Below are 25,568 nucleotides of genomic sequence, written 5' to 3'. Positions count from 1 at the left end.
CATCTCTCTATTAGGACATTTACCACCTCAGAAGAGTTAAATATGCAAGGACTATATTGTGATGCCTTTACAGCCAAGAAATGTAAAATGTGGCAATATCATGGAGCATGTGGCTATTTTACCTATTCAACATTTACCTGTGTCTAAATAGAAGAGGTCTCTAAAATGCTGCTTTTTAGCAGCTTGAAGGTTGAGAACCACCTGTAAACATTTGCAGAACAGTCTCTTTCTAGAAACAGAGACTCCTAAACAATCAACCTTGAAATTTATCATATATTGTATTTCCAGTGTTATTTACAGATCATCTTGTTTAGTACAATGAACCAGACATGCTGAAAAGGTAGGATTTGACCAGTCCCCTTTTATACGAAGTACAATAAAAAAGGCACATGATTATTCACCATAGGAGTTGTGCACCAGTCAATAACTTAAAGCTAAAAAGCTACCCATCAGAGAACTCTCTTTATGAGGCAGTATTGGGATCTCTCTTTTCAACTCATCGCAGAAACATCTGTCTGCCAATTTCTCTAGGAGAGCTTAGCTCTTTTCTGCTGTGTTCTGATCTTCACAAGACTTCCAAATCAACAGAAAACTCTTGTTAAGCTTCCCAGGTCATCTACCGGAACAAGGGAGAGTCAAACAGGGCATGTATGTGTCTGCTTTTCTTTTTCTTCTTTTTTTTTCCCTTTGAAAAGGAAAGGACTTTGGAGGACTTGAGAGTCAAGTCAAGTCCAGTTCAGACTAACTTATTTTAAGACAAATGCCTCCTTGCAAAATATGGCACACTGAGCAATGGACAACAGCAGGAGAGGCAGCTTCTGAGCCTCGGCAGTCAGTGTCGGCCATGTTTTATCCAGTTTCTAATCATCCATTTCTGCCCCGAGCACCTTTGTACAACTAATCTGAGCCCAAAATTTGCATCCTTTGACACTTCCACTTCTAGGCAACGGCCAGTATCTCTGCTGATGATTGGACCATTCTGAGAAAAAAGAAAAAGAAAAGAAGGATTAGAAAAGGTGAAAAGACTAGAAGAAAAATAGTGCTACATCTGTAAATCCCTAGAAAACACTGTAAGATGCCTGGAAAGTTCTGCATATGCCAAGTGATAAAAGTCCCTAGAAAGTACTGGAGATTCCTAGGACAAGTTAGATAATCCATAGAAACTGCCAAAACAACTCCTTGATAATCCTAGATTTAGGAATTGCTAGAAAATTCCCCAGAAAGCACTAGGAAATCTCTAAAAAGCACTAAAGAATCCCTACAGACCCCAAAATACAGGAGATCCCAGAAACCGTAAGAATACCTTTGAAAGTCCTGAAAATTATTTTAAAGCTTTGGTCTAAAAATTCCTAGAAAGAGGTTAGAAAAATTCTATAAAAGTTCTAGAAACAAAAATTCCTAGACACGAAAAATTTTACAAGTATTTTCTTTACAATCACTACAGAAATCGAGAATATTCCAAGAAAGGATAACTAAACATTCCTGGAAAGTATTCCTCAAAATTCCTAGTAATAATACAAGAAAATTCCTGGATAGCACATGAACTATAGAAAACATATCTGACTATTTCTAGAAGGCATAAGCGGGAGTTCCTACAACAGTCCTCTAAAGGCCCCCTTATTTTCCATTAAATATCTTCCAACACTGCATTCCTCTCCAACTTATCTCTGCAACCTATCCCTGAACTCTTCCATACCTGTGTGAAATCCCAGAACCTCTGTGCTGGCCTCAGGACATCTTCACACTTCTTCAGGGTCGGTGTCCTGCCCTTCCCATCATCAACAAGGCATTTGGAATCGGGCAGGAAGGCCGTGGAGCCCAGCGGTCCCAGCTGCAGGACACCATCGGAGCTGTAGCGGACAAGCTAGGGAAGAAAGGAAAGGGAGGGAAGGCTTTAACTGCAGCCCTGAGGACCCCAGTGAAGGGACACAAAGTCAACCAGCAGCTGACTACTTTGCCAGCTTTTGCCCCAAGTGCTGATGAAGAGTCCTTTGTCCTGCTGCGTGTTGGGACCTTCCTGGTCTGGTGCATGGTGTTCAGGGGCAAAGCTTGGGAAACCTGTTTTACCAAGACAGGTCTCTTGTAGGGCACAATATTGCCTTGTTTCACACCTCTGCTCCCCACTGTTCCCTACCCCCTGTTTCACTGCAAAAGGGCACTCAAGAAGGTGAAGTAATCAGTATGTAAATCATACCCACTCAGCAGGAGTTGGTTTAAAAAGATTCAATGTCACTTTCGTCATGCACTTTGTTCTTAAGAGCTCTGTTAGAAGCTATTGATGGCAACAAGTCTAATTAGTTTTTGTAACTAAAAAAATCCAACCATGCATCCAGGATCCAAAAATATGAGAGGAAAAAAGAAATCAGGAGAGAAACAGCAGCAAATTTGCTAACATATGCTTCAGGCCTACATCATAAAGAATCACACTCCGGTATTTCAGTTTTGTGTGAGGCTTAAATGTTGTGCAGTTTAGTGAGGTGGTAAATGCTGCTGGCTGTAATTAGAGGCTTCAGGTGAGGGTCATTTATTTTAGAGGGGTTTCTTTAATAAACTTAACCAGGCACAGTCAGTCATGTTAATTTTTACAGGAGTCTGTGTTTTTTTTAACCTTTCTTCAGTTTTAAGTGACGATTTTAGTTGCCTCAAGTCCTTCACAGTAAAATGGCCCTCAAGGAACACAGAAATCCATATGTGGAAGGTGACACAAAAAAATTGATCTCTTATAATCTCTGTGTGAGAGCAAAAAGAAATCTCCCACTTCCAGATCTGCAGTTTGTTTCAATCTGTATTCTAATAAAGCCTCAAAGCTGTACGGGTGCTTTTAGGATGCTCATTTAGAGGGGAAAGCTTCGCTGTGTGTCACATTGCACTGAGATAACTATGGTAGCAATGGAGTCCTCATTTACAAGTTGCAAAAATTATAAGCAATCCCCTTAATTACTGTTACTTCCTACATAGCTGAGGGAGAGCCTACTGAAGTAGATGCCAAAGCACATTAAAGTGAAAATGCACCATGTTAATTTGGCAGCAGGCCAGTATGCCAAATCAGATGCACCTACTTCTCAGTTCTTTTCTGTTTAAATCCAGCGTCATTATACCAGCATAATATTTTGCCCTCCTCAACCTAGTAGTCAAGTGCAGCACTAAGGTGCCAAGACTGCAAAATAGAGTCAGCTGCGTGGCTTGTATGCTGTGGGGCTGGATGCTGCAGGGTAAAGAGCTGAGCCACCAAAGAAATGCAGTTATCACTCAGGAAGTTCACTGCCTGTCTGTCTTACTGCTGTTATGTGGCTGAAATTACTTTACAAAAAAGGGAAGGAAGGTCAGAAGTGCCTGCCATTTATTAGATGTGGCTGACCAGTGCATGAGATACCATTAAGAGTCAATCAAACCCCCTCAGACTGGAGTCTAGCTTTCTACTGCCATCCTTATTAACCTCAGAAGAATCATGCTGGGAATAATCATATCTTGCTGGTGATAAAAAGAGCATGGTCTGCTTGCTCCCCGACCAGATGCCCTCTGACAAAGTATGTGTTCATTTTCCCACCTGCCATGTCTGTTCAGAGCAATCACGTGAAGTGAAGGGTTGGAACGGAGCCTACGTAAGAGAAAACAGAGGGATAACCACATGAGGATGCTCCTTGGCGTGAGCAGTATCATTGTTGAGGCACTGTCTGCACACACTAAATCGACACACTTTTTTACTTTCATAAGGGTACAGGGGACATAAGTAGAAAAAGCTCAAGCAAACAAAGTGAATCAAAATATGAATGGACTGCCAGCTTGAACAAATTAACTTCCTTTATTCCCTATAAAGGAGGGAAAAAAATCAGCCCAAACCTCACCATAAACCTTTTTTTTAAAAGTAAAACTAGTCTGTGTATTTCACACTTCTCATATCTAATGAGTACTCAGCACAGTTCACATGAACTGCATGGCTGAAACTTCCACTGACTGGGACATGCGTTCACCTTGCAGTCTTTATTATATCTGTCCAGGTCCCAAAATACCTTCTAGCGACCTGGTTTGCTTTGCCTTCTCCAGATAATCAGCACCACTGTTTATAATGGGCTGCCTGCTCCACAGTATAGGATCAGATTTCCCCATGGTTTAAGATGAGCAGCATTTTCTGTACTGATACTAAAATGGTCTAAAATATTCTTTGTCTTTAGAATCTCAGTAGCCAGAATTGCATGTGCTGTGCATCACAGTAGCCATGTGCTTGAGAAAGGCATTGTTATACAGAAGCCTGTCGAAGCAGAAAGTGCCATCTTTGCTTAGGCCTCAGCAGTGGAAGATACACCAACCCTACTACAAACTATCTTCAATATTGGAAGTGACATTTGTGTGACAGTGCAGGAAGCTGCTGTCTGTACATGATGAGATGAATGGAATATTATGGGCTTAATTTTCCTGAATCTGTACTTTCTGTCAAGAGTTCCAACAGTCATGAAAATCTAGGCTTATCCTAAAATAAAATAAAATTATAAAAAACAACCCACAAACAATTAGTTCACACCATATTATATTGTAAAGCTTTAGTGCCTGCTTCTGCAAAATCAGACCAGAAATTAAGGTTCAAGAAGCTACTATACAATAACATCTCCCTTAAGAACTGGGACACAAAGTCCATGAAATAGTGAAAATTACACCTGCGGCGTTCAAATTTGATGTTAAGTGCCAGCACCATCCCAAGAAAGAACCTGAATTTGCTTTAGAACTGTAGGCACGATACATGAAGCCAAATCCATTCCCAGTGCCAGCCAGCCAAAATCAAATGACACAGTCCCCTTTATTAAGGAATATTCAATCCCTTTCACAAAGAAAAAAACAGTCTGCAAGCCTCAATGGGCTGAGAGCCTCAGGTGTCCACATACTCCCATTGCAAGCTGCAGAACTGAAACACAGTTTTAAACATCACATGAGGACGGACCTTCGCTCAGATTTTCTCTTTTATCTGAGAAGAGCTGAAGGATCCACATAAAAGACACTGAAGCTAAGTGCTCTATTAAATACTCCAAGATCTAATCCTGATACAATCTGCTGTACCCATGATAACATAAGATAGTTCTCCCTTCAACATTCAGAAATCTGAGCAGAATGTAAAAGATGTCAAAGGTTGTTTATCAAAGCCACCATATCTGGTTCAGAAATAGCGCACGGTGCTGCCTGTGGCAGGTGATCCTCCAGGAGCAGCAATGTGATAAGTAAATGCTGACTTTTAACTGAAGGGTTTGACTTCACAAAATCCATTCCGCTAATTTCCAGTCAAGTGAAAAAAAGCACAAACTAACAGCAGGCAATAGTAGGAAACAGTTACAGGGATGGGTCTGGTAGCTTCCCGCACTAAATTTAACCGTTCTCTCACACTCTTGTTCTCCAAGCAAAAGGAAAGCTTTATTGAGTGTTTGGCCCTGCAGGTTAAGGTAAGCTGTAAGCTGACACACAGTCTGAAACAGCGAGCTACACAGGCATCCGAAATACCTTAAGTCTCCAGAATACTCGTCACCACAAGACAAACATCACAAGTTACCAAACTTTGAGGTCTGTTAGTGAGCCTCACCCACTGCTTCCTGCAAGTGAAGAAACTTCCTTTTCATCCACCCCACTCTAAGCAATCAGACTTGCTCCCCAGCATGCCATGCTGGAAAGCCGTAGCTCTACCAAGCAAAATGTTAAATATCTGGCCTCAAGCAACAGTTTAAGTAAAGCCTTTCATCTCCTCTTCCTCCCATCTGTTTGCGTAGCTGTGAGCTCCAGGAATCCGCATGTTGAGAGCTCCTTCTTTTTTCTTGATCTCAATGCGGAGGGAGTTCTGCTGTCACTGCTGCAGTGCCTGGTCTTTCTCTCAGTATGAAAGGGAAGAGAGGAGGGTGGAGAAGGAGGCTGTTCACCAGGGCCCTTTTATTCCAGGATGCTATTTTATTAAGTTCTCCTCTTCTTTCACATACCATATAATCAGCTCCACATCACAGCACTCGAGACTGACTCCGAGACACTGAGTATTTCCACTGAGGCTGTGTAAGTGTTCTCAGATGGTTCAAAACCTGCACGTCCTATAACCATGCTAAGAAGCTTCCAGAACAGCACATTCCACTTTTTTGGGGGTTGTATCTGTTCCTCCCTTTTTAAAATTTCTTTTACAACAAAAGGGTATTATGTAGTGCTATGGAACCATGGGCTTTACAGGTGATTGTACAAGAGAGGCCACATGCAGAGGCAAGACAGTTCAAGATCCCCAATATATTCCCTTGTTTCTGAATTCTCTCCAGCCCTAGACTGTTTCTCCTATCAGTATTTGCAAACAATTTCTCCTGAAAGGGATCAGACTCAAACTTCAGATCCAATGAACAAATATAGAAAGGACACTATTTTTCTGCAAACTGAGTTTTTCAATCAACTTAGACTGATGTCTGGATATTCTTAGCTGTTAGGTTACCCTGACTTAGCTCAAGTCAAATTCATCAAGCTAAATTGATGTAAACTCAGGCTAAATGCATTCCAGAGCATCCATAAAAGAGCTTGTCCCTGTTTGAATAAAGAAATTTAAAAGCTGATGTCACTGAAAAGATGTGATTTGTCATGGTAAAATAGGATCTTGAGAATACATAGGGAAAAGCATTTTGTTCATTGAGCAATAACAGTGGAGTGGCTTTATTTTTCACTGGCAATGCAGGACACCACCATTCAGGGGTGTGCAATATGCAAAGGAAATAGAAGGGCAAGAAGTAGAAGAAGGGCAAGTAGAAGAAAAGAACATTTTATCACAGATGAACAGTAATCTTACTCCTAACTCAGCTTTCTTCTTCAGTAGAACGATGTGTATATTAAAATCACTAAAATTGCTTGTCAGAATTGAAGAGTATGATAGACAAGCAAGGCAGCAGCTGAAAAATGAGAGGCTTTCACACCGGTAGGACGCATTAAGCACCAGTGATAGCCTACCTGGTGAAAACAAGTCCCACGCTTATATTCGTATGTATTCAGCAGGCATGTACAACTAACCCAAATCTCAACTCAGGGTATTTCATGCCCTGTGCTTGAGATGAAAAATGTCAGAAACTGAAAGCTAAACATAACAGACAACTGTGCTCACCCAGGCTGATGAGAAGAGGGGCTTTAAAAATGTTTATTTAATATATTAAAACGCTTGCTGTCAACACCTTTCATGCTATGTGCTTGAATATCCTTGATGAGGGTTTGTGCAGCTGTGGTTCTCATACTGAATTAATTGTGGTGTGAGATGATAGAAGTTTTCCAGCTATGTAATCATTAATTAACTTGGCTGCCTCTGAGTGACTCCAACCCATGCTTGTCTGTGAAATACTCAACTTTGACAAAACATCACCTCTGCCTTCTGCTTAGTATCTGAGGGATAACTTTTTTTCCTCCTTTTTTAAAAGGGAAATGGAAAGTGCTGCAGGGTGATTTGGTAGATTAACTTTCTGCCTCTCCCATACTTTCATAATTCTCGCACACATGGCATACTTTGGATTTTAAGGGTTTGGGAAGAGTGACTTCCTCTTCTTATGTATTTATACATTGCAAGTAACAAAAAAGCTCTAGCTTGTGGCTCTAAAGTGAAGTCTGAAAACAGCTTTTCAGGCTTCTTCACAACATTTACTTAGACAGGATACTGAAGACCCATAGCAGAAGGGACACAGAAGAGACTGAACATGTTCACTACCTAACTTCATCTTCTAGGGCAATAAATCATTTGTGTATTGTTATTTGCATCTGAGAAAAACTGCCCAGTGTTTAGTCTAGGGCCCACAATTCTAAAGGCATCCTTTACTAGGCAACAGATTTACATCTTACTAAAAGGAAAATGACATGTTCCTTAATGGAAAAAATAGGTCAGATCTGGATGCTGAGAGGTGAACTGCTTTATGTCCCCAGATTTACAAGAGTTAAGTTAGGAGAAGCTAGGCACGTTGTACTTCTTTTCAAATAAATTCACAGTAACTTACACCCTCATCTATTTTCTTCTTCTGGAAGTCAAAGCACATGGTATAAAACAGGAGTTGTGGAGGCAAGCAAGTAGGTCAAGGACTTAATAAAATAAATTGCAGTCAGAACTGTTTATTTCATTATTGTTCCCAATGCTAGCATGATGATGGGAGATTAGATGTTGCAAAGGGACTTTCTGGTAGGACTTGAATTTGCAGCTTTCTGGTCAGAATTAGCACAGAGCAAGAGACTGAACTCTGAGTGCCTTGACATCTCTAACTAGAGTCTTCTTGAGAGGCTCATTTACATCTAATTAAGCAACACTATTTTGTTACCTTACTCAAGGGCTATTCCTTCTGCTAGGAAAGTGTCAGTCAAATGTTCTGTAATGATCCTGCCAAGGGTGGACATTTTGTCAGCATGAATTACTGGCCTTTCGCTCTAATCAGGTGTGACTCCTCACCAGCTTGCAATTAAGCACTATAGGCAATATTTATATTTTGCAACTCTTGTTATGCCTCCACGGTGACGGATGAGCCAGGAATCAAATCAATATATGTATGACTGAACTCTAGATAATTGTTAAGTCTGTGATAAGGTCAGAGTTTATTTACACATGAGAATGTTCATTAACGTAGTTTTGATTCAGATGGTACTTCAAAAGAAACTAGAATTACATTTCAGAGGAAGCTCAAGTCCCGGATTTAAATAATACCCAACTTGTATTTAAAAAACAAGTAACATCACTGTGAGTGTGGAAAGAAGAAATGCCATTTTAGAATCTTCAGGCATCTCTGAGAAAATAGTAATACACACAGGGACCAGTGAAAAAGAATTCTATTCTAGAAAAGCATTACCTTAAAAGATGTTCCTAATTCCCTTTGAAGTTGACGTTAAATACGTGCTTAACTTTTTGCCTACTTGGGGAATCACATCAGCAGCTTGCTAAATCATTTCTGCATAGGAGCCTATTGGACCAACGAACAGTTAATTTAAAGAGGTACTATTCCTAGAACAAGTCAAGTCATAACGAGAAGAGCTGCTCACTCACACAAGCTGTCTAAATTCATTGATCTGTGGTGGATCTCTCTGTTACTAAAACAAACTATCACGATTCTTCTGTTTTTCTGACTAGCACCTTCAATATATAGATACAGATGCTGAACAGCCTTAGAAAGGGCACCCCGAAAGACTGGAGTAAAGCCAGATATTTTCCTTTGCATCTCAGGAATATACTGCCAACCTCAAATCAAAGAAACCAAATTACTTCTTGTTTCTTGTGAAAATTCTTTTAAGTTAAAGGTTTCTTATTAATGATAGGATTTTAACCATTTACCTGAGAAGACATTCCATGGCATGGGTAAAGGATTGCTTTGTCATCCTCTTCAGCTCCCTGGTCTAAACAGTAGCCACTAGCTTTGCTGTTACGAACCTGTAACCAGATCAGAAAGAAAACAACTGCAGTAGAAACTAGCTCGTATGATGCAAGTCCAGTACAGCTAAATCTGAGCTGCACTACAGCTACTGAAACAACGTAGAACCGTTTTTGTCTGAGAAACACATGGTGATTCTCCAGGTATGACAGGATGCCAGTAGCGACTTCACACCAGGAAAAGACACAATTTGGACAACCTGCTGTAGCACCATTTTGTTTGCCCCTCTTGCTCATATAGAAACAAAAAACCCCACGTGAAAACATTCTAGTGGAACTGAGAATAAAGGATATGGCTTTGTATGGGAGTGACATAAAGCACATCGCTGTGAAAGGATACAGCAAGAACTTCTTAAACAAGAAGTTATTTAGATACTTTGAAACAGTCAACAGCTGACTTTTAGTTTAGACTGTGAAGTATTTGGCTGGCCCCATAATATAGAAATAGCTGCTGCGTGACATGTTGGAAAAATCAGTAAGTAATTCTTGATATTATAGTATAGGAGCGTAACAGGGGATCTGGTTGGATAAGGGGGTTCAACAGTTAAATGTGAGAAGGTTTATTTTACGACTCAGGTACTATAAAGGCTTAAGAAGATGAAGACAGCTTTATGGCACGGCTTTAAAAAATGTGAATTGAGTCACTAGAGAATATATTTTTACTACTGTTTCAATTTGTTTCACATCTACTCAATACATTTTTCTTTAAAGTCACTAAAATCCAGACATATTTTCCTCCAAGAAAATAAGCAGAAGAGAAATTACTTAATAAAACTTGATGTCATTTAGGATGAAGCCTCTAGTTTTTTCATTGCAAGCATGTTAAGACTGAGAGGGAACTACGCCAGTTTTTACCAGTTAAATAGCTTGTGTGTTCTATTTTATTATAAGTTTTAATGAATTAGATGCTTGCATCACTAAACTTCCTGTTTGACTCAAAAACCTTCTATGCGACCACTCAACAGAAACAAACTTCTTTTTAGAGCCCAGCTTGCTAACCGTCTGGTGTAAGTGACACAACATTGGCAGAACTGCCAATGTTCCTCACAGTTAACAGCCTTCTCAGAGCTGACAGTTACTAATAGCTCTTGTTGAATTTACTAAATGTCTTTCCTCTTACTGTCAGGGATACTTATATTAGGATACAAAGTGATATTATGCAATAAAACTTACACTTAATATCAATAGCTGAAGTGCCTGACTTACATGAAGTCGATCAAATGGAACAGAAGGGAAGAATGTCCATTTAGTTGTCTTGGGTAAAAATATATTGCCTTTGGATTTAATTGTAGTTCAAGTAGACAATTAAAACAGAATCGCAAGAAGCTCCTAGAACTTCAGCCCAGTTCACAGTCGTGACAGCAGTCCTTACATCACAGGCACATGGCAGATTCGAGGAGTTACAGAAGGCATGTCTGACTTCGCTACAGACTGGGGTCAAACATATGTGGGAGCTCTGATTGGTTCACAGCAGAGGAAGAAATGTTCCAGACAGCTGAGTTGAACTGAAACGTCTACACATTTCTAACATGTTTAGATCCAGCATTTCAGTAAGGTTAAGTAACCCATCCACTCATTTGTCTCTGAGTAGGTGTTCCAGGGTCTTACTCAACACTAGTACCCAAGTGACAATGTAAATACAGAATCTGATCACAAAGCAGCAAAATTGTTTTTTCCTCTGACTTTTTCATGATGAGATAAAGACCTGCCTCACCTCATAATCTGAGTAAGGGTATGTTGCTTTCTATCCTGAACAATGAGGAATGCAAAAATGATTAATAAAGTGAATGTAATCCTTCAGGTAGTTTGGCAAAACCCAAAAAAAGGTGGTTCTTTACTTAAGAACAATTGAGCAAACTCAGCTGTTCTCGTTAACTGTAATTATTACAGCTGTCTTGACTGCTGATGTTTTCTTGAGGATGTCTGTGGCATCCTATTTGGGAAACAATTACCCCAAATTTATGTTATCAGAGCTGCTCTGTTCTAAAGTGAAAACCAAGGAGGTTGTGCATCATCATTACACAATCATACCCCAGCAAGAGGGACAGAGCTTCTCAAAGCCACGCTTCTTAGTGGTGATTAAACGCAGGGAAGGGCATTTCTTTTGCTACTACTGTGCTGACTTGAAATTGCTCAGTACATCCTGATAGCCACCATCAAGATGAAAAGACTGCTCTAATGCAGCCGTGATGTATTTTCAAAGACATACAGTACCTCTCCATAAGTGATTGTATTATTATAAACCCTCATTTCAGGATAGACGTTCTCTAAGTACCACTTAAAACTCCGGCACTGCAGTCGCTGTCGTAGAGCTATTCTTTCAGAAACGTCTCCAAAGTCAACTCCAGGATTCTACAAAGCAGAAAAAGAATAAAGAAATCTCACTGCATTGACTTTACAGTTGTGTTCTTTACTGAAACCAAATTGGAGTTCATTTTGTATACCAAGCTGTATTTCCTTCTCTTTCCTAAGTAGCAGCTTATCAAACAGCTGCTGTTGAGAGCAGACAATAAATATTAATGAAAGTCAGTGGAAGAAGAAGGATAACGAACAAGTAAAAACCAAACATAAATCAAAATAATAAGAATACAATAAGAATGCTGTCACTTACAGCAATTCTAAATGTTTGCAATCAAACTTGAACTCCTTTGTTTTCAGATTCGTTAGGAATTTAGGCAGTAATTCTGATCTAAGATATGGCAGCGTGATCATGGTTTACTCTAGTAACAGCCTTGGGTATTCACTAATGTAAATGAGATCAGAACAGACCTGTTAAAACTTCAAAGCAGAGCTGCTCAAAAAGTCATTAAGCTCCATTAAACATTTACATAGACCAGCATTCAGTTTTACTGGAAATGGAGCTCATTTGCAGACCTGAGCCATAAACCGCAGTTAAACACAAAACCTTCTTTATAATTCTGCTTCAGAATTTAATTCTTGTTTGAGTTCAAATCCCATGAAAAACACAGGCTGGAAGAGTCAAATCAATACGATCAACCCCAGCCATTAAAGAAATACCAGGTCCTGAGGTAGCGTCTGTTGATTTAAACCATTATAAATCATCACAGTTCAACACTAAGACAGCCAGAGTTACCTCATCTAAAAATCTTTTCTAATACATATGAATTAAGTGGACTGATCCTGGGGAGTTGTGAGTGGATCTGCCTGAAGTGCCATGTACATTTCCTCCAGAAAGATTCCTGTACATTTATAAATTGTGTCTAGTACAGGGTTACAAGACAGCAGCAAATCTTAGCTCAGGGTTTATTAGAATCCCCAACAGATGCTTCATTTTCAGGAGAGAATACAAGTGTAATACTGAACAGGTTTTTCTATTTGCCACATAAAGAGTTTGCTGTGCTCACTGCTGCTTGCTGATGCATATTTTGTCATGAGCTCTCTATGCAGCATCCATTCAAATGAATGTTAATTTACGTACTACTTCAGGCTACGTGGAAGGCGAGCAATTCTTGGAGGCACTCAGCACAATAAATCATTCAATATAAGATTCCTTTATCAATAAAATTGTCAAGGAATAGATCATAAGCAGGGGCAAACCAACTATTCGGTTAACTAAAGCTATGCTGACCCCCTGCTGAAGGTTATAGGAATGTGATCTTGCAGATGTGTCCAAAGATCATCTGCTAATCAAGACACACATTATGCACAGATCCTCAGTAACTTGGAAGGGAGCGAGTTGTGGAAAAGATGGTGTGAATTAAGACAGACTTAATTTGGATAGGATTTGGTATGGGAGAAAACACGTATTTTACTTTCTTCCATTATGCCCTATTCTAAAATGAGGCAGTACAGTGCCATGTTTATGCTGGCATTTCTACACAGCAGCTATGAAAGTGCAGCACTTACTTCTCTACTAGCTGCAGTCACCACATGCAGGTTACAGTGTGATGGCACAAGAATGAGGTGTCCACATCATTTAGTGTGTGGACATAGTCTTTTTAACCAGGCAGTGGGGTTTCTAGTTCTCCTGCAAAAGGTTTTTCTTGTGGCTCATAACAGTACAGCACTTCTTGGTCATCTAGGTGGAACGCTACAGTGGAATAACTCTGTGAACACTGACACTCACTTCCTTTTCCTGAGAGCTAATGGGGTTATTAAATAAATATTAAATAAATAAATTTATTTTATGCAAAGAAAATTTTAATCTTCAGTACTTCTGCTGACTTCATGTCTCTTAATTTTCATCTCCTGTTTGAAACTGACTGTTTAATCAAATGGATGCAGACAGGGCCAAAACAGCCCTAAAAACTTAGATGGATGCTGCTTTGTCTCCCTCCAGCTGTTATGGAATTCTTGTGTGGGAAAGAAATTATGCAGTACTGCCTTTTGTTAAGGCAAAATAATTCTCTGCAATTACCTCTCATGCCGAAAGAAGTCACCAAAACACATCTTCATAGAGAACTTGCACAGAGTGTCTGATACTGAACAACGAGTGCAATTTGAACACATGCGAACATCTAACATATTCAGACATCACATGGAGAAGAATGAAACATGGCTCCTTTAGGCATAAGAGTTGCAAAACCACAACAGGAATGAACAAGAATTGTACCTAGACACCAAAGTACATATCTAGTATGTAGATATTTAGGACACAGTCTAAATCTTACAAGTCTCTGATGAGACTCCTGTGATTTTGATGGATTCTAGGTCATAGCTGAATATTCACACAGACTTACCTTCCTGTTCTGGTAGGAACATTCCTGTTTCCATGTACTTCAATCAGCTCTGGACCAGCCCCTCATGCAAGGGTTAACTAAACCATCGCTACCTACAGATTGGAGCATGCTTTCCCTCAGCTGCTCTCCCTGTGCCCCTTCACGTGAATAATTAGGATGCAAATACCACTAAAGAATACAGCAGCAGTCAGCTTCCACCTGACTGGGATATAACATCCCTCTCTCCTCTCCAAGAATTATGCTCAGTGGAGATGTAGCACGTGATATACTTACAGAATAAAGTGTTACATTGAACCTACAGTTTATCTAATATTTATATTACATGGATTCCTAGAGGCCCCCACATGCCATCTACAATTCGTATGCACAGTGAGAAACAGAACGTGTCCACATTGCAACTCGTGGCCTGTAGACAGTAAAACTATTTAATGTGTGATTCTTTTATCGCATACTTTGTTTTTTATGCTTCTGAGGTCTATTGAGCCTCACAATGAATGATGATATTTATTTATAGACATTTCCGTAGTCCTCACCGCTGTAGCATATGAACACCTCAAAGTTTAATGGCATCCCAAATTAATGACTTCTTCTGAGGAAGCGTATAAACCTGAAACATTTTGCTCTAGTTAAATTATAAATCTGTGTCACTGTTCCTGGGTGTACAACAAAACTTACACCGAGGAAGCAAGTTTACATGGCAGAACTCTTCATATTAAGCACGCATGAGCACAGAAGTACTCTTCCCCTTAAGCTTAGCTCACTTGGTACACCTGTAGTAATTACTCTTCACCTCAAAGAGCTAACTAGGAACAGCCATCCACATTCCTGCCTCCGTTTAGGAGAGAGTGTGACCTGTACTTACTGCCATGGGGATGTTCCACGCCATGTAAACATGGGACTTGAAGTCATCCATCCAGACCTCAGCGGCCCGCAGGGCGTTGCGCTTTGCATAGTAATCAATGTCGTTGTTGTAGGGTTTCTTTGTGCGTTCAATATGTGCCACGCGGGAACAGGGTAACACCTCCATGCTTCCTCCACACTGCCAGACCTGGGAGAGGGGGAAGAGAAAACAATTACATGTTGGGAGGTTTTGCTCGTTCTCTTCTGTTTCTTTTCAGGGGCTGTATGTAAAGAATTCCCTGGTCAGAGATGGGCACCATTGAACTATTCAGAATGATCATCCGACTTACCTCTCTCTGCGCACATTGACTATAGATGAGTCTGAGGTGCATGCACATCTGGCTGTGTTAGGTATGTAAATTTACATGCCACAAATATCCAAGTCCTTCCCCATAATGTCACTGTCCTTGGAACCATTAGACAGAAGACAAATTGTAAGGTGGCAACCTCTACCATAGGGACTAATTTAGCTAGTGCTTGTTACTGAAACTTCAACAAAAGTCAGTTCAATCATCTGGCTATGTGGGAGAAATCAGCAAACAAACTTCTAATACTTTGTGACTGTGACACAAACTATTAAAACCAAACAAAAATGTGACTGTCAGAAAAATCTGATACACATTTAGTGTGCATCAGCATCTCAGATGACCTGTTCCACACCACAGCCTATTATGTGGGGTTTTAAACACTACCTTTGGGAAATAGAAGGAAACAAATTACCCACATGCACAATACCACCAGAAAAAAGGCATGGAAACACACTTATTTTCTCATTATAGAAACCTAGACTTTGATTGTGAGTCAGTCAATTACTCTTTTCTTTTTCTAATCCAGCCCCTGCAGGCTTCACTGATTTTCAGTGCAGCAATTCTCCAGCCACAGATGTGCTTTGTCCTACCTTCATCAATAAGAATCAAGCACTGACTCACCTGGCCAGTACAGGATGTCCCATGGAAATTTTACCCAAGAATAGAGACTGAAGTCTCAGCTCAAGGTGCCTTGGTAAATCTGGCCATTAAGTGAAACTCGTTTATTTAGCAAAAGGGGTTACTGCCACGCTTGGCAATGAATGTGAGCACAGTAGATGCAGTTCTCACTAGTGCTCCTACCTCCCCTCAGCTCTTTCCTGCCAGCAGCGAGGGAAGGAGAAACTTCTGGTGCAACTGTTCTGTGTACTTTTACCTGCAGCCTGGTCACATCAGAAGCAATAAATGGCCACTTATTTGTGTACCCCCGAGTTGATGAAGATGGAAAAAGGGACTGAGTGGAGTCTGTATCACCCAGGCACCACTGTGATATACTGGGCAGCTTTGTCCTCTTGGTTATTTACTGTCTGAACTCTGGGATGGGAAACAACGAGGACTTCTCTTTGAATCAGTGAGATACGGGAGTGACGCAGAGTGAGTGAAGCTTATGCTTTCAGTTCCCTCAGATCTGCACCTCATGCTATAATGTAGCTGAAATAAACAAAAGATAGTAAAATGTAAACAATAATCCATTGCTTGCCAAGGTCATAGAAGAGCATAAGAGCTTATTTCTAGGCAAGATGCACTCCGGAATAACACTGGGCCAGTTCTTCACCTAAGCTGCCTTCTCAGGACAAAGATAAATTGCTTGGAAAGTGGCAGATGAAATCTTTCGCTCCAGTTTGCCCTTTTTTTTTCCCTAAATACTCTGATAGGCAATATGTATTTGCTGCTTTCCAAACAGTTCTGTAGTAAATCACTGGCCACTGGAATTTACATTTGATAAATGAAATACACTGGAAAACGCACTGCTCATAAATTTGGCCTGACATATGCTGAGGTTCCCAGTGCAAAGGGGAAGTGCTATGAAAAAAGAAAGGAATTAATTGATTTTCATGGTCAGAAGGGGAAATGAGCAGCACATTTTAGTATACTGCTACTTGCCCAACTCATCCTGGAAGTCAGCTATCTAGTGCACATACATTTTTCTTTCTCTTGCTATGGTTAATGACCTTGTAATTGTCATTTATATATTTTGGTAGCAATGGCAAATACCTTATCTAAGTGGCAGATTTATTTCCTTCAAATGCCAGTGCTCATGCAAATCTGAAGAGGAAAAGGGTACTAAACTGCAACATTAAAGGAAATGGTTTAGCTCATCTGTAAATTCAACACAAACAGTTATTTGTCAGTGATAAATTCTCCCCAGATGAAACCCACAGGGAACTCAGACACCTGGCTTTGAAGGCAACACAACAGGAAAAGGCAACAGTAGCCTCAGGCCAGGTAGCACTCACTCTGTGACCAGGATCCCGGTGCAGGCATTGGAAACCTGCACGGTAGTGTGACTGCCCCATCTGCAGTCTCTAGACTGCCTCACATTTACAACCAGTCACTTCATTCCCCTACCCCTCAGCCCCATTTTGCTCTTTAAAGAGACAAAAATCTGCTGAAGAGAGGGAGGGAAGGAAGAAAACAGCCAAGAAATATTCAAGGAAATTTGCTTCCATGAAGATGTTGATTTACCCCAGATGACTTGTTTTTTGTGGAGTATGTCACCAGAAACCAGTGGGGCTGTTTCCCAGGAGGCAGCTGGATGTACAGTGTACAGGGTGAGGAGGCAGTGAGGTAGTGATGTATCACCAGGCATACATCCTCCCACCACCATTTGTCCATATCCGAGCTAAATGCTACACCTGCTTGTCTGTGGGTCATTTCTTTTCAGGCCAGACAAGGTCTCCTGTTTCACTCCATCAGGATTAGTTGCTGTTCAGTGGAGCATAGATGTGTCTGTATCCCCACACACTCTTTTGGAGCACTGCTAAGTATGGAGTGAAGCTCTTGTCCTCTCCCTTTCCAGAGCAATTACTTAAATGAAAATGGAGAGCTTAGTACAACCAAACACATGCACCCCTAACCAGACAAGATCCCAGTAGTTAAGGGCAGTAGTGCAAGATTTAGATGGTACTAAAGACTTGTGTCTGAATCAAGAGGATGGAGAGGTTTAGCAGCACCTTCCTCCCGCTGACACAGAATTGAAAGACACATCCGATTCAGAAAGCCATTGCCTGTCTGCCTCTGTCTACAAGAAGGCTCTGAAATACAATGAAGGATGAAAGAACAAGGGAAATTGTATTGCATGAAACAGATAAGAGAGGTGAGCCAGTGGCTGCCCCTGAAACTACTTCATTCTCCTCATTTCTTCTTCAGAACTGTATTTAATGACCCATTTGAACAGTACTAAACAACCCATTTCTTTCCACATCTAACTATGAAATTATGCCAGAAAAAATAATTACACGTATCTATATAGCATTTATCAAGCAGAATTCTTAGAAGTGTCTTACTGTGGGAAGCAAACTATTGAGCACAAAATCACATCCAAATTGACATGTTTCAGACAATCAGAGGAAACCAACTTCCAATGTCTATGGGATAACAACACATTTCCAATGCAAGTTATTCCTCTCATGCCAGTTTGCCAGCATTAAATGTGTGTTTTGAGGTTCACTTAGTGAGAAGGTGCAAGTGGAACAGTGTCTCTGAGCCACTCCCTACAAGGAGGAAAAACCTCGCTCAGCCACCTTTATCCCCACGGAGAGGTAAATCCCCAGTGCTAAACTTTGGTTCTGGCTTTACAGTGTGCTCTGGGTTGTGGTGCAGCAGCCCAGGCTCAACTGAAGGTAAGGTATGCACAGGCTCAAAATATGCCCTGGGCTGGGCATCAGCAGCACTGAACCAAAAGAGGTTCCTGCTTTGTGTGCACCTCAGCTCCATGCAGCTGCCACAGCCCAGGGACTCACTTGGCTTTTGCATCACACTGTGCAGTGTTTTAAGACACGATCAAGTAATTCCAAGAGACACTCAATTTATTTGCTAATTGTAGTTAATTTCTAATTTCAGTATTGCTCTTTAGGCTGCTCTAAACAAAATTGATGGCAATATAAATGTTACCAAAGCTGTGTTACCTGAGCATTTTCACTGCTAATTATCTCAATCAACTTTTCTATAAACAGGCATATTAAGTATTAAGAAGAACAAGTACCCACATCAGGGGTAAATTACAAACTGAATTATAATGTTTGTGGTTGGCTCTACAGTGATTTACTGACACTAATTATTAGCTCTTCCTGTGCACCTGAAATACGGCTGTCCTACAGAAAACTGTTCACCATTCACTTTACAGTAGTCAATTGTCATCATATTCTGTGCATCAAAGGCAAACCGTGATGAGACAGTGTCTTGTCTACCATGACCTACACCAACAGTGGCCACCAGTGCAGGCCGGGTACACAATTTAGAAGGGTTAATACATTGCTATGCTTTAACTCTTGCCAAACAAGAAGAAATTGTACGAGGAAGTACTGTTGCTGGTAGGCCCAGCAGTGTGTTACCTGGCACTGCTCCAGAGGTGGACGTTCAGCACATCCTGGAATGAAACCTTTCTGCTGGCACTAGACTGATGTTTTATAAAAGCAGGTTTGAAGTCCACCTGAGCTGCACTTCACAGAAGTCACCTTTCAGACTTCAGACTTTCTTTTCTGTGTGAAGGTGACAGAAAAGATGGAGGGGTTCTCAAAGCACCTCAGATATCCCTGGTTTATGATATCCCAGCGTGGGAATTCTTAAAAGTCAGGAATCTCAGGTTTTCTTCTATTTTCAAGCAAAGCCTACCAAAGACGGATGTCTTCCAGCCTACCCACACACACCTACGGCAGGACTGTAAAAGATTTTCCTATCATAAAAGAACTGCCACATGTTTCAGAAGTTTTGCTGACCTAAATTGTCAGGATAACATCAATCTTAAATGCTTCCACTAGTTGAAATACAGGCTCTTAGTCACCTCCATCTTCCCCCACAAAGAACTACCCCCAAAGTGTCCTTAAACTGAGCCACTGATGATTTTCAGAAGGTGTTTGGTGTTAAAAGCTTTCTTAGAAAGAGCATATTTCAATCTGAAAGGTCAGTTTAAACTGAAAACCCAAACCTTTGTTGCAAAAATAGCAAAACACAACCTTTTGACAACATTAAAAAAAAGGTATTTGCTCTCATTTAGAATTTTTGCCAAACTACAGCCTTTTCTACAGAATATTTTTTGTTTATCAACTGGAAAAGCCTCAAAAACCTGCCCATTGAACTTCAAGGAGGCATGGGGCTCACAGCCCTTCTGAGTGCATGTGGTCTGGAGATAAAGGTGCCTTTAATCACTGTGACCGACTGCACAAGTGATGGGTTCTCACAGGGTGATTAATTTGTGGCTCCTCGAGGTGAATAAAGTCTGAGTACTTCCTAGCTAAAGCTGCAGCATCTGAAGGGCAGGAGAACACAGAGCAGGTAGTAAATTCGCAACAGCAGCACCACTGGGCCCTTCTCAGCTCCTTTACCACCACTGTGTAAAATAAAATCCATGTGTACAGTGAAGTTAAATACAAATACAACTCTTAATGTTGCAATTATTGCAAATAATCTTAATTAAAATATGCATAGGAAGATGATGCTGCACTTTTGGCCTCTGTCTCCAGTTAGCCATGGACCAGCAAGGTTTAAATCAGAAGGGATTCTTCAAAGCAAATTTGAAACCTGACATTAAGATCCTTTCCCATCTGAAACACAGGAACTCACTAGTTATCTTCCAGTCTTTAATGCCTGTGGCGATTCTTCTAGTCCCCACTCTAGAAACCAAAAAAGAGCATGAATACAGCACACTTACAGTCCTTGCATCTCTGATATTGACAATTTACATAGTTCACTGAAAAGTGATTTTTCAAAGCAATTTATAGCTTGACATATTCTATTTTTTCTAATGGGGTTTTATGGCTATTCTTTCTTCCACATATTCTCATAAATATGACTAGAGTCATATTTAATCAGATGTGCTGGATAAAGTGCTCTCTGCTTCTCACTTCACATAGGAAGCTGTTAGAAACAAGGGAGCTGTCATAATCAAACACGTCATATGGAAAATGAATCACGTGGTCTCGTTTTGTTCATCAACTCCATTTTTATCACCATCTTCAAAGGCAGCCGTAATTATGGTGTAAAAAAGTCCCAACTCTCATTTCTCAAAATAGCCTGTGCTATTTCATAGTGCACTTACAGAGCAGAAATCTTTCCATGCTGGGACAAAACAGTTTACATGAGAGATGCTTTTAGCTGCCAAAAGAAGAACTGAAAAAAGAAAGAAATCACATCTCAAGATCCACAGATGATGTGTTTTGCCAAAGATTTCAGGATAAACTTCTGACCAAGGCTTGCAAATTACAGGAACCAAAAGGGCCATTGCTTGACTGATACTGACATTGTCTCCAGTGCAGTCCTCACCTTTCTAGTTTCAGCTCCTGCTAACAGCAGTTTATAGATAACCTGCTAATAACAGATACACAGGGAATGTGACAGAATCTCACACATAAAAGCTAATTCTGTCACTGAGATAGTCTAATTAACATAAACACCTAGTGTGTATATACCTAACCCCCACTACTCCTGCTGCCCTGTAAGGCTGGGAACAAACAGCAGTGTTTGTGGAGGGTTGAATTTCACTTGGGTCTCTCCTCATGCCTTTTCTTTCCTGGCTTATGCAGCATCAACTTGATTTGAAGACAGAAGCATAGATATAGAGAATAGAGCAGACAGACATATGAGTCTTTGGTGTATGTTTGGCTCTAGTATTATTGCTTCATGATTGTTATTAGTATTTCAGTTGCCCCACTGATGAATACTTGGAGCTTGCTGCTTTTCCCAAAACTATTACCAGAGAGTTCCAGAGGGTGTGTATCCTCTTGCAGAGTCATCTAATGTGAGGTTTCATGGCAGATTCCTAATGGCATCTGTTCTTTGTAGGGAAGTAAAACAATTATTTCATAGATACTTGATTAGCCTTTACATTTTTTCAGAGCTGACCTCTTACTTTTGTTCCCTTGGGGTTTTCTAATAGTTACAGATAAACTGCTTTCAGAGGAGAACAGGCAGCGGGACCTTAATGTTCTTGCTATGAGACACTCAACTGATGCTTTACTCTCTTACATTTCTCTGGTAGTTCTCCAGTAGCAAACGTAGACGTTGTCCTTCACGTATTTCTTAGAGGTTACGCAGAACCTCAAGCCAGCCCAGATCTCAGATGTAACAATAGTGAGGAGATAAAACCATTCTGTTAACCCTCTTACAGAAAAATAGATAAGCATGAAGAAATTGAAACATGTTCTAGAGAAACTCGCACTCAACAACTGCTATCTTGCTGTACAGATAAACTTTGTGTGTGAAGAACTAAGTCTGATAAATTAATAGACTAGCTGCTACAGGAGGGAGAGGATAGGATTTAAAATTGTATTAAAAATGTCCCATACGCTTTAACCACTAATCCAATCTCCATAAACCCGTATTTTGTACAGTTTTCACAAAGGATATTGCACCTCTGAGAAAAGCAGGGCTAGGGAAGAAACTGATGGGTTTATGTGAAGTAAACTCCCTTCTGCAAGGAAAACTCCAGATGCTTCAAAACATCTTGGTGATGGGGGATGGAAGTTGCAAAAAGTCTTCAGGGAAACAAGAGCAGACGGATGCCCATGGGCTGGTTGCACTGTGCACACTGCACAGGCTGGGCTGTACACATGGATTTCAAATAGCCATTAACTGGCATGTCAAAGGCTAAAGTGTCCTGAACCAAGATGGTTCAGGAGTTCTTGCTGCAGTGATATTGGTCAACAACAACCTGCTCTGATAAGGCTGCTTCCTGAGGAGCTGGTGAGGAGCCTTCACAGCCAAGCAGAGTGTGACAGGGAAACACAGCTAGTCTGTGCTCAAAGAAACATTAGGAAAGCTTATGCTTATACAGACTTCTATGTATAGCAGATGCTGGCATGTCCTGTGCTGATGACCTTAGGTGCAGGTGACCGCTGTTCATCTACCATCAACTTCATTGACATTGCTTAGGGATGGCATTTGGGTCTGTGAGGACAGGAAGCACTGAGGAATGGGAACAGGGAGAAAGGACAGCCTATCTAAGTGGAAGGTTTTAATTTTCAGAGACTTATTTTTCTTAGCAAATGAATGAATGTTGGCACCTCAGAACGCTCCAGGAGAGCTCCTTTCACATAGATGACAGTCATAGAATGGAGACTGCTCTGAAGCATACGCTGGAACTCCACAGACTAGAGATAAAAACATTCCTTTCTCTGAATTCTCCTCAAGTCTGAAAGAGGCTGCAGATACCTTCTTCTGCCCTAATACCAGATATGGTGGGTTTTGCAAGCCCCAATCATTTTTCCTTGTATAATGTAAATGCAATTTGGTATCTCTAAATTAGTTTGGTAATTGTCCCAGGCAGATGCTTCTCATAACATACTCTTCAAGAGCACATTTGATGAGAATAATTTTCTGCCTTCTTACAAATTTTCTCATTTTTCCCAAATCAACAGAACTGCTGTCAGTCACTCCTGCAGATCTGTCAGCACAGACACTGTTTGTACTGTAACTGCTAAAATTCAACAAATTGGCTTTGAAAATTACAATCCACATGGGATACATGAAGTGGCATTAAAGACCAGCCCGTCATCTTAGTTCCTCACTTCTCATTCATGTGATATCTTTAGGTTGTTTCTTGTCACTCATCCCAAAAGACCATAGAGAAAATCTCCCTCCAAATTCAAGTCTCAGCAAGGGATAAAGACATACTATGTACATTAAGCTTATACCAGAAAATCTGCAGCTGAGCTCCTGCAACACTGAAGTTCTTAGGAAAATACCTGTTTTACTAGACTCTGAGCCTTAATAACCTGCACCAAACCATGAAATAATGCTGACTAGGCAATTCAGAAGCTTCTCCTGAAACACAAGCATGAGTATACCAGCTGCCATAGCCCAGTGCTCCCTTGGATGCTACTTGAAGGAGGCCCAAGACTGGATCAGCTGAGCACAGCAGCGGCCCAAACAGGCCGAAGGATGATGTCAGATGCCAGGAGAAGATTAGCAAGAATACTGAAGGTCAGAGTAGTGGTGCTGTCACCTATGGACACTGTTCATAAAGCAACAACTCCTTCAGAAATCAACTTTTCTTGAAGAAACTCATTTTCACAGTGGGGAAAAAAAAAAAAGTGGTGTGTCCAGAGGACCAGATTTGGTTAAATCCCATCACGTTAACCAGTTTCAACACATCTCTGAGGCAGAGCTAAAGTTTCAGACTGTCGTATTTAGATGGGGTTTGTATGCACCTAGTTTATGTTCCGGTTTGCATTTGTGATCAAATGAGGACAGTCTGAGCTTTGGAGTTGTTGGGAAGAGTTGTTTTATGTTTCAAAGCCCTTCCCAGTTTAATTTGGTGTCTCAGGTGGACAGGAATTATTTCCTCTGTCTAAATTAAAGCAAAAATAAACCTCCAACCTAGCAATAAAATTAAAAGCAAAGGCCTAGAATTGAAACACCCATACTTGAAACCTGGGGTTGGTCTCTCTGTAACACCAAATTTCAGATTTAAACTTTTTGAACTCTGAAAGAGAAGAGAATAACACTATACAGCAAGTCTGGAGTCATGTACATCAGTGCTTGTGGCAGCTGAATTGCAGAATCACAGAATGGCTGAAGCTGGAATGGACCATTGGAGGTCATTTGGTCCAACCACCCCCTATTCAAGCAGTGCCACCTACAGCCAGTTGCCAGGACCATGTTCCAGCAGCTATTGAATAACCCCAGTGATGGAGATGCCACAACCTCTCTGGGCAACCTCTCAACATTGTCTCTGATTCCAATTTCCTTTCTTCAAAATGTCAAATGAAATGGTTTTCACACTATCTAGGGTGCCTATCACAAATATGTCTGGGAGATAAACTTCTTCTAACTTTGCAGAAAGGTCCAATGCTAAGTGTGTAACTCAAAGGCACCTTTTCCAACAGGCAGGCAATCACATTAGCCTAAAACTAAGCAGAACCTCTAATAGCATCTCCCTTAACTGTTACCTAAGGTAAGGCAGGATGAAAGTAAAAGGCAAAAGTTTTCAGCTTCCCCTTTCTTGTGTAATACCATTAGTTCACACTTTCAGTCTTCTGCTAAAGTAGTGATACTTACTGGGTGTTCAACCTTCACTAAGAAGGCTGAAAATGATAAAATGCTTCCTGGCATTTTAGCTGAAACCACAGGGAAAAAGAATAAAGAGTGGAATTTATTGATGCTTCCATTAGAATAAAGTCATTCTTGAATAAGAAAATATTGAAACAGACTGTCTAATGAAGTGATCACAAAGGGTCTTTTCAAAAGACCCTAAGTGGATTCATCCTCATTTATTTTCTCTTTCCACAACAGGCCCTTAAATGATCTTTGTATATTGTCTGCACTAAATCCTGCAGGGTTGCTATTTCATTTTAAAGAAAAAAGCTTTTAGGCTGCAAGGGATTCATTCAGTCAGAGCTATTATGCTTATTGTGACTCTGCTGCAGAGCCAAGGGATTTGCTATATGCTCATTAGATCCTGCTTTGTTCCAAAACAATCTTTTACAATGCAAATTTTAGCATGCTGATCTCCTTAGAATAACATCTTCAAAAAAAGGCTATTAAAGTAAAAGCTTCTTCCAATGCAGAAACGCTACAAACTGAGATTAATCGCTAATATTTTAGACCATGAAGACATCTGGT

General features: G+C 40.5%; 1 protein-coding gene across 1 annotated transcript; it reads right to left on the bottom strand.

Annotated features, from left to right (window-relative positions):
- Positions 1-715: 715 nt before the first annotated feature.
- LOC104407456 (polypeptide N-acetylgalactosaminyltransferase 9) lies at positions 716-15,124 on the bottom strand. The gene is made up of 5 exons (XM_010016752.1): positions 14,945-15,124; positions 11,597-11,734; positions 9,287-9,382; positions 1,697-1,864; positions 716-979 (listed from the first exon to the last, which is right to left on the bottom strand). Exons 1-5 carry the CDS (start codon positions 15,107-15,109, stop codon positions 833-835), a joined length of 714 nt encoding a protein of 237 aa, XP_010015054.1. The 5' UTR covers positions 15,110-15,124; the 3' UTR covers positions 716-832.
- Positions 15,125-25,568: the final 10,444 nt, after the last annotated feature.

The sequence above is a fragment of the Nestor notabilis genome, unplaced genomic scaffold (assembly GCF_000696875.1).
Source record: "Nestor notabilis isolate BGI_N333 unplaced genomic scaffold, ASM69687v1 scaffold5546, whole genome shotgun sequence".
NCBI lineage: Eukaryota > Metazoa > Chordata > Aves > Psittaciformes > Psittacidae > Nestor > Nestor notabilis.
The sequence above is the reverse complement of the archived record's forward strand: the minus strand, read 5'-3'. Positions and strand labels throughout refer to the sequence as shown.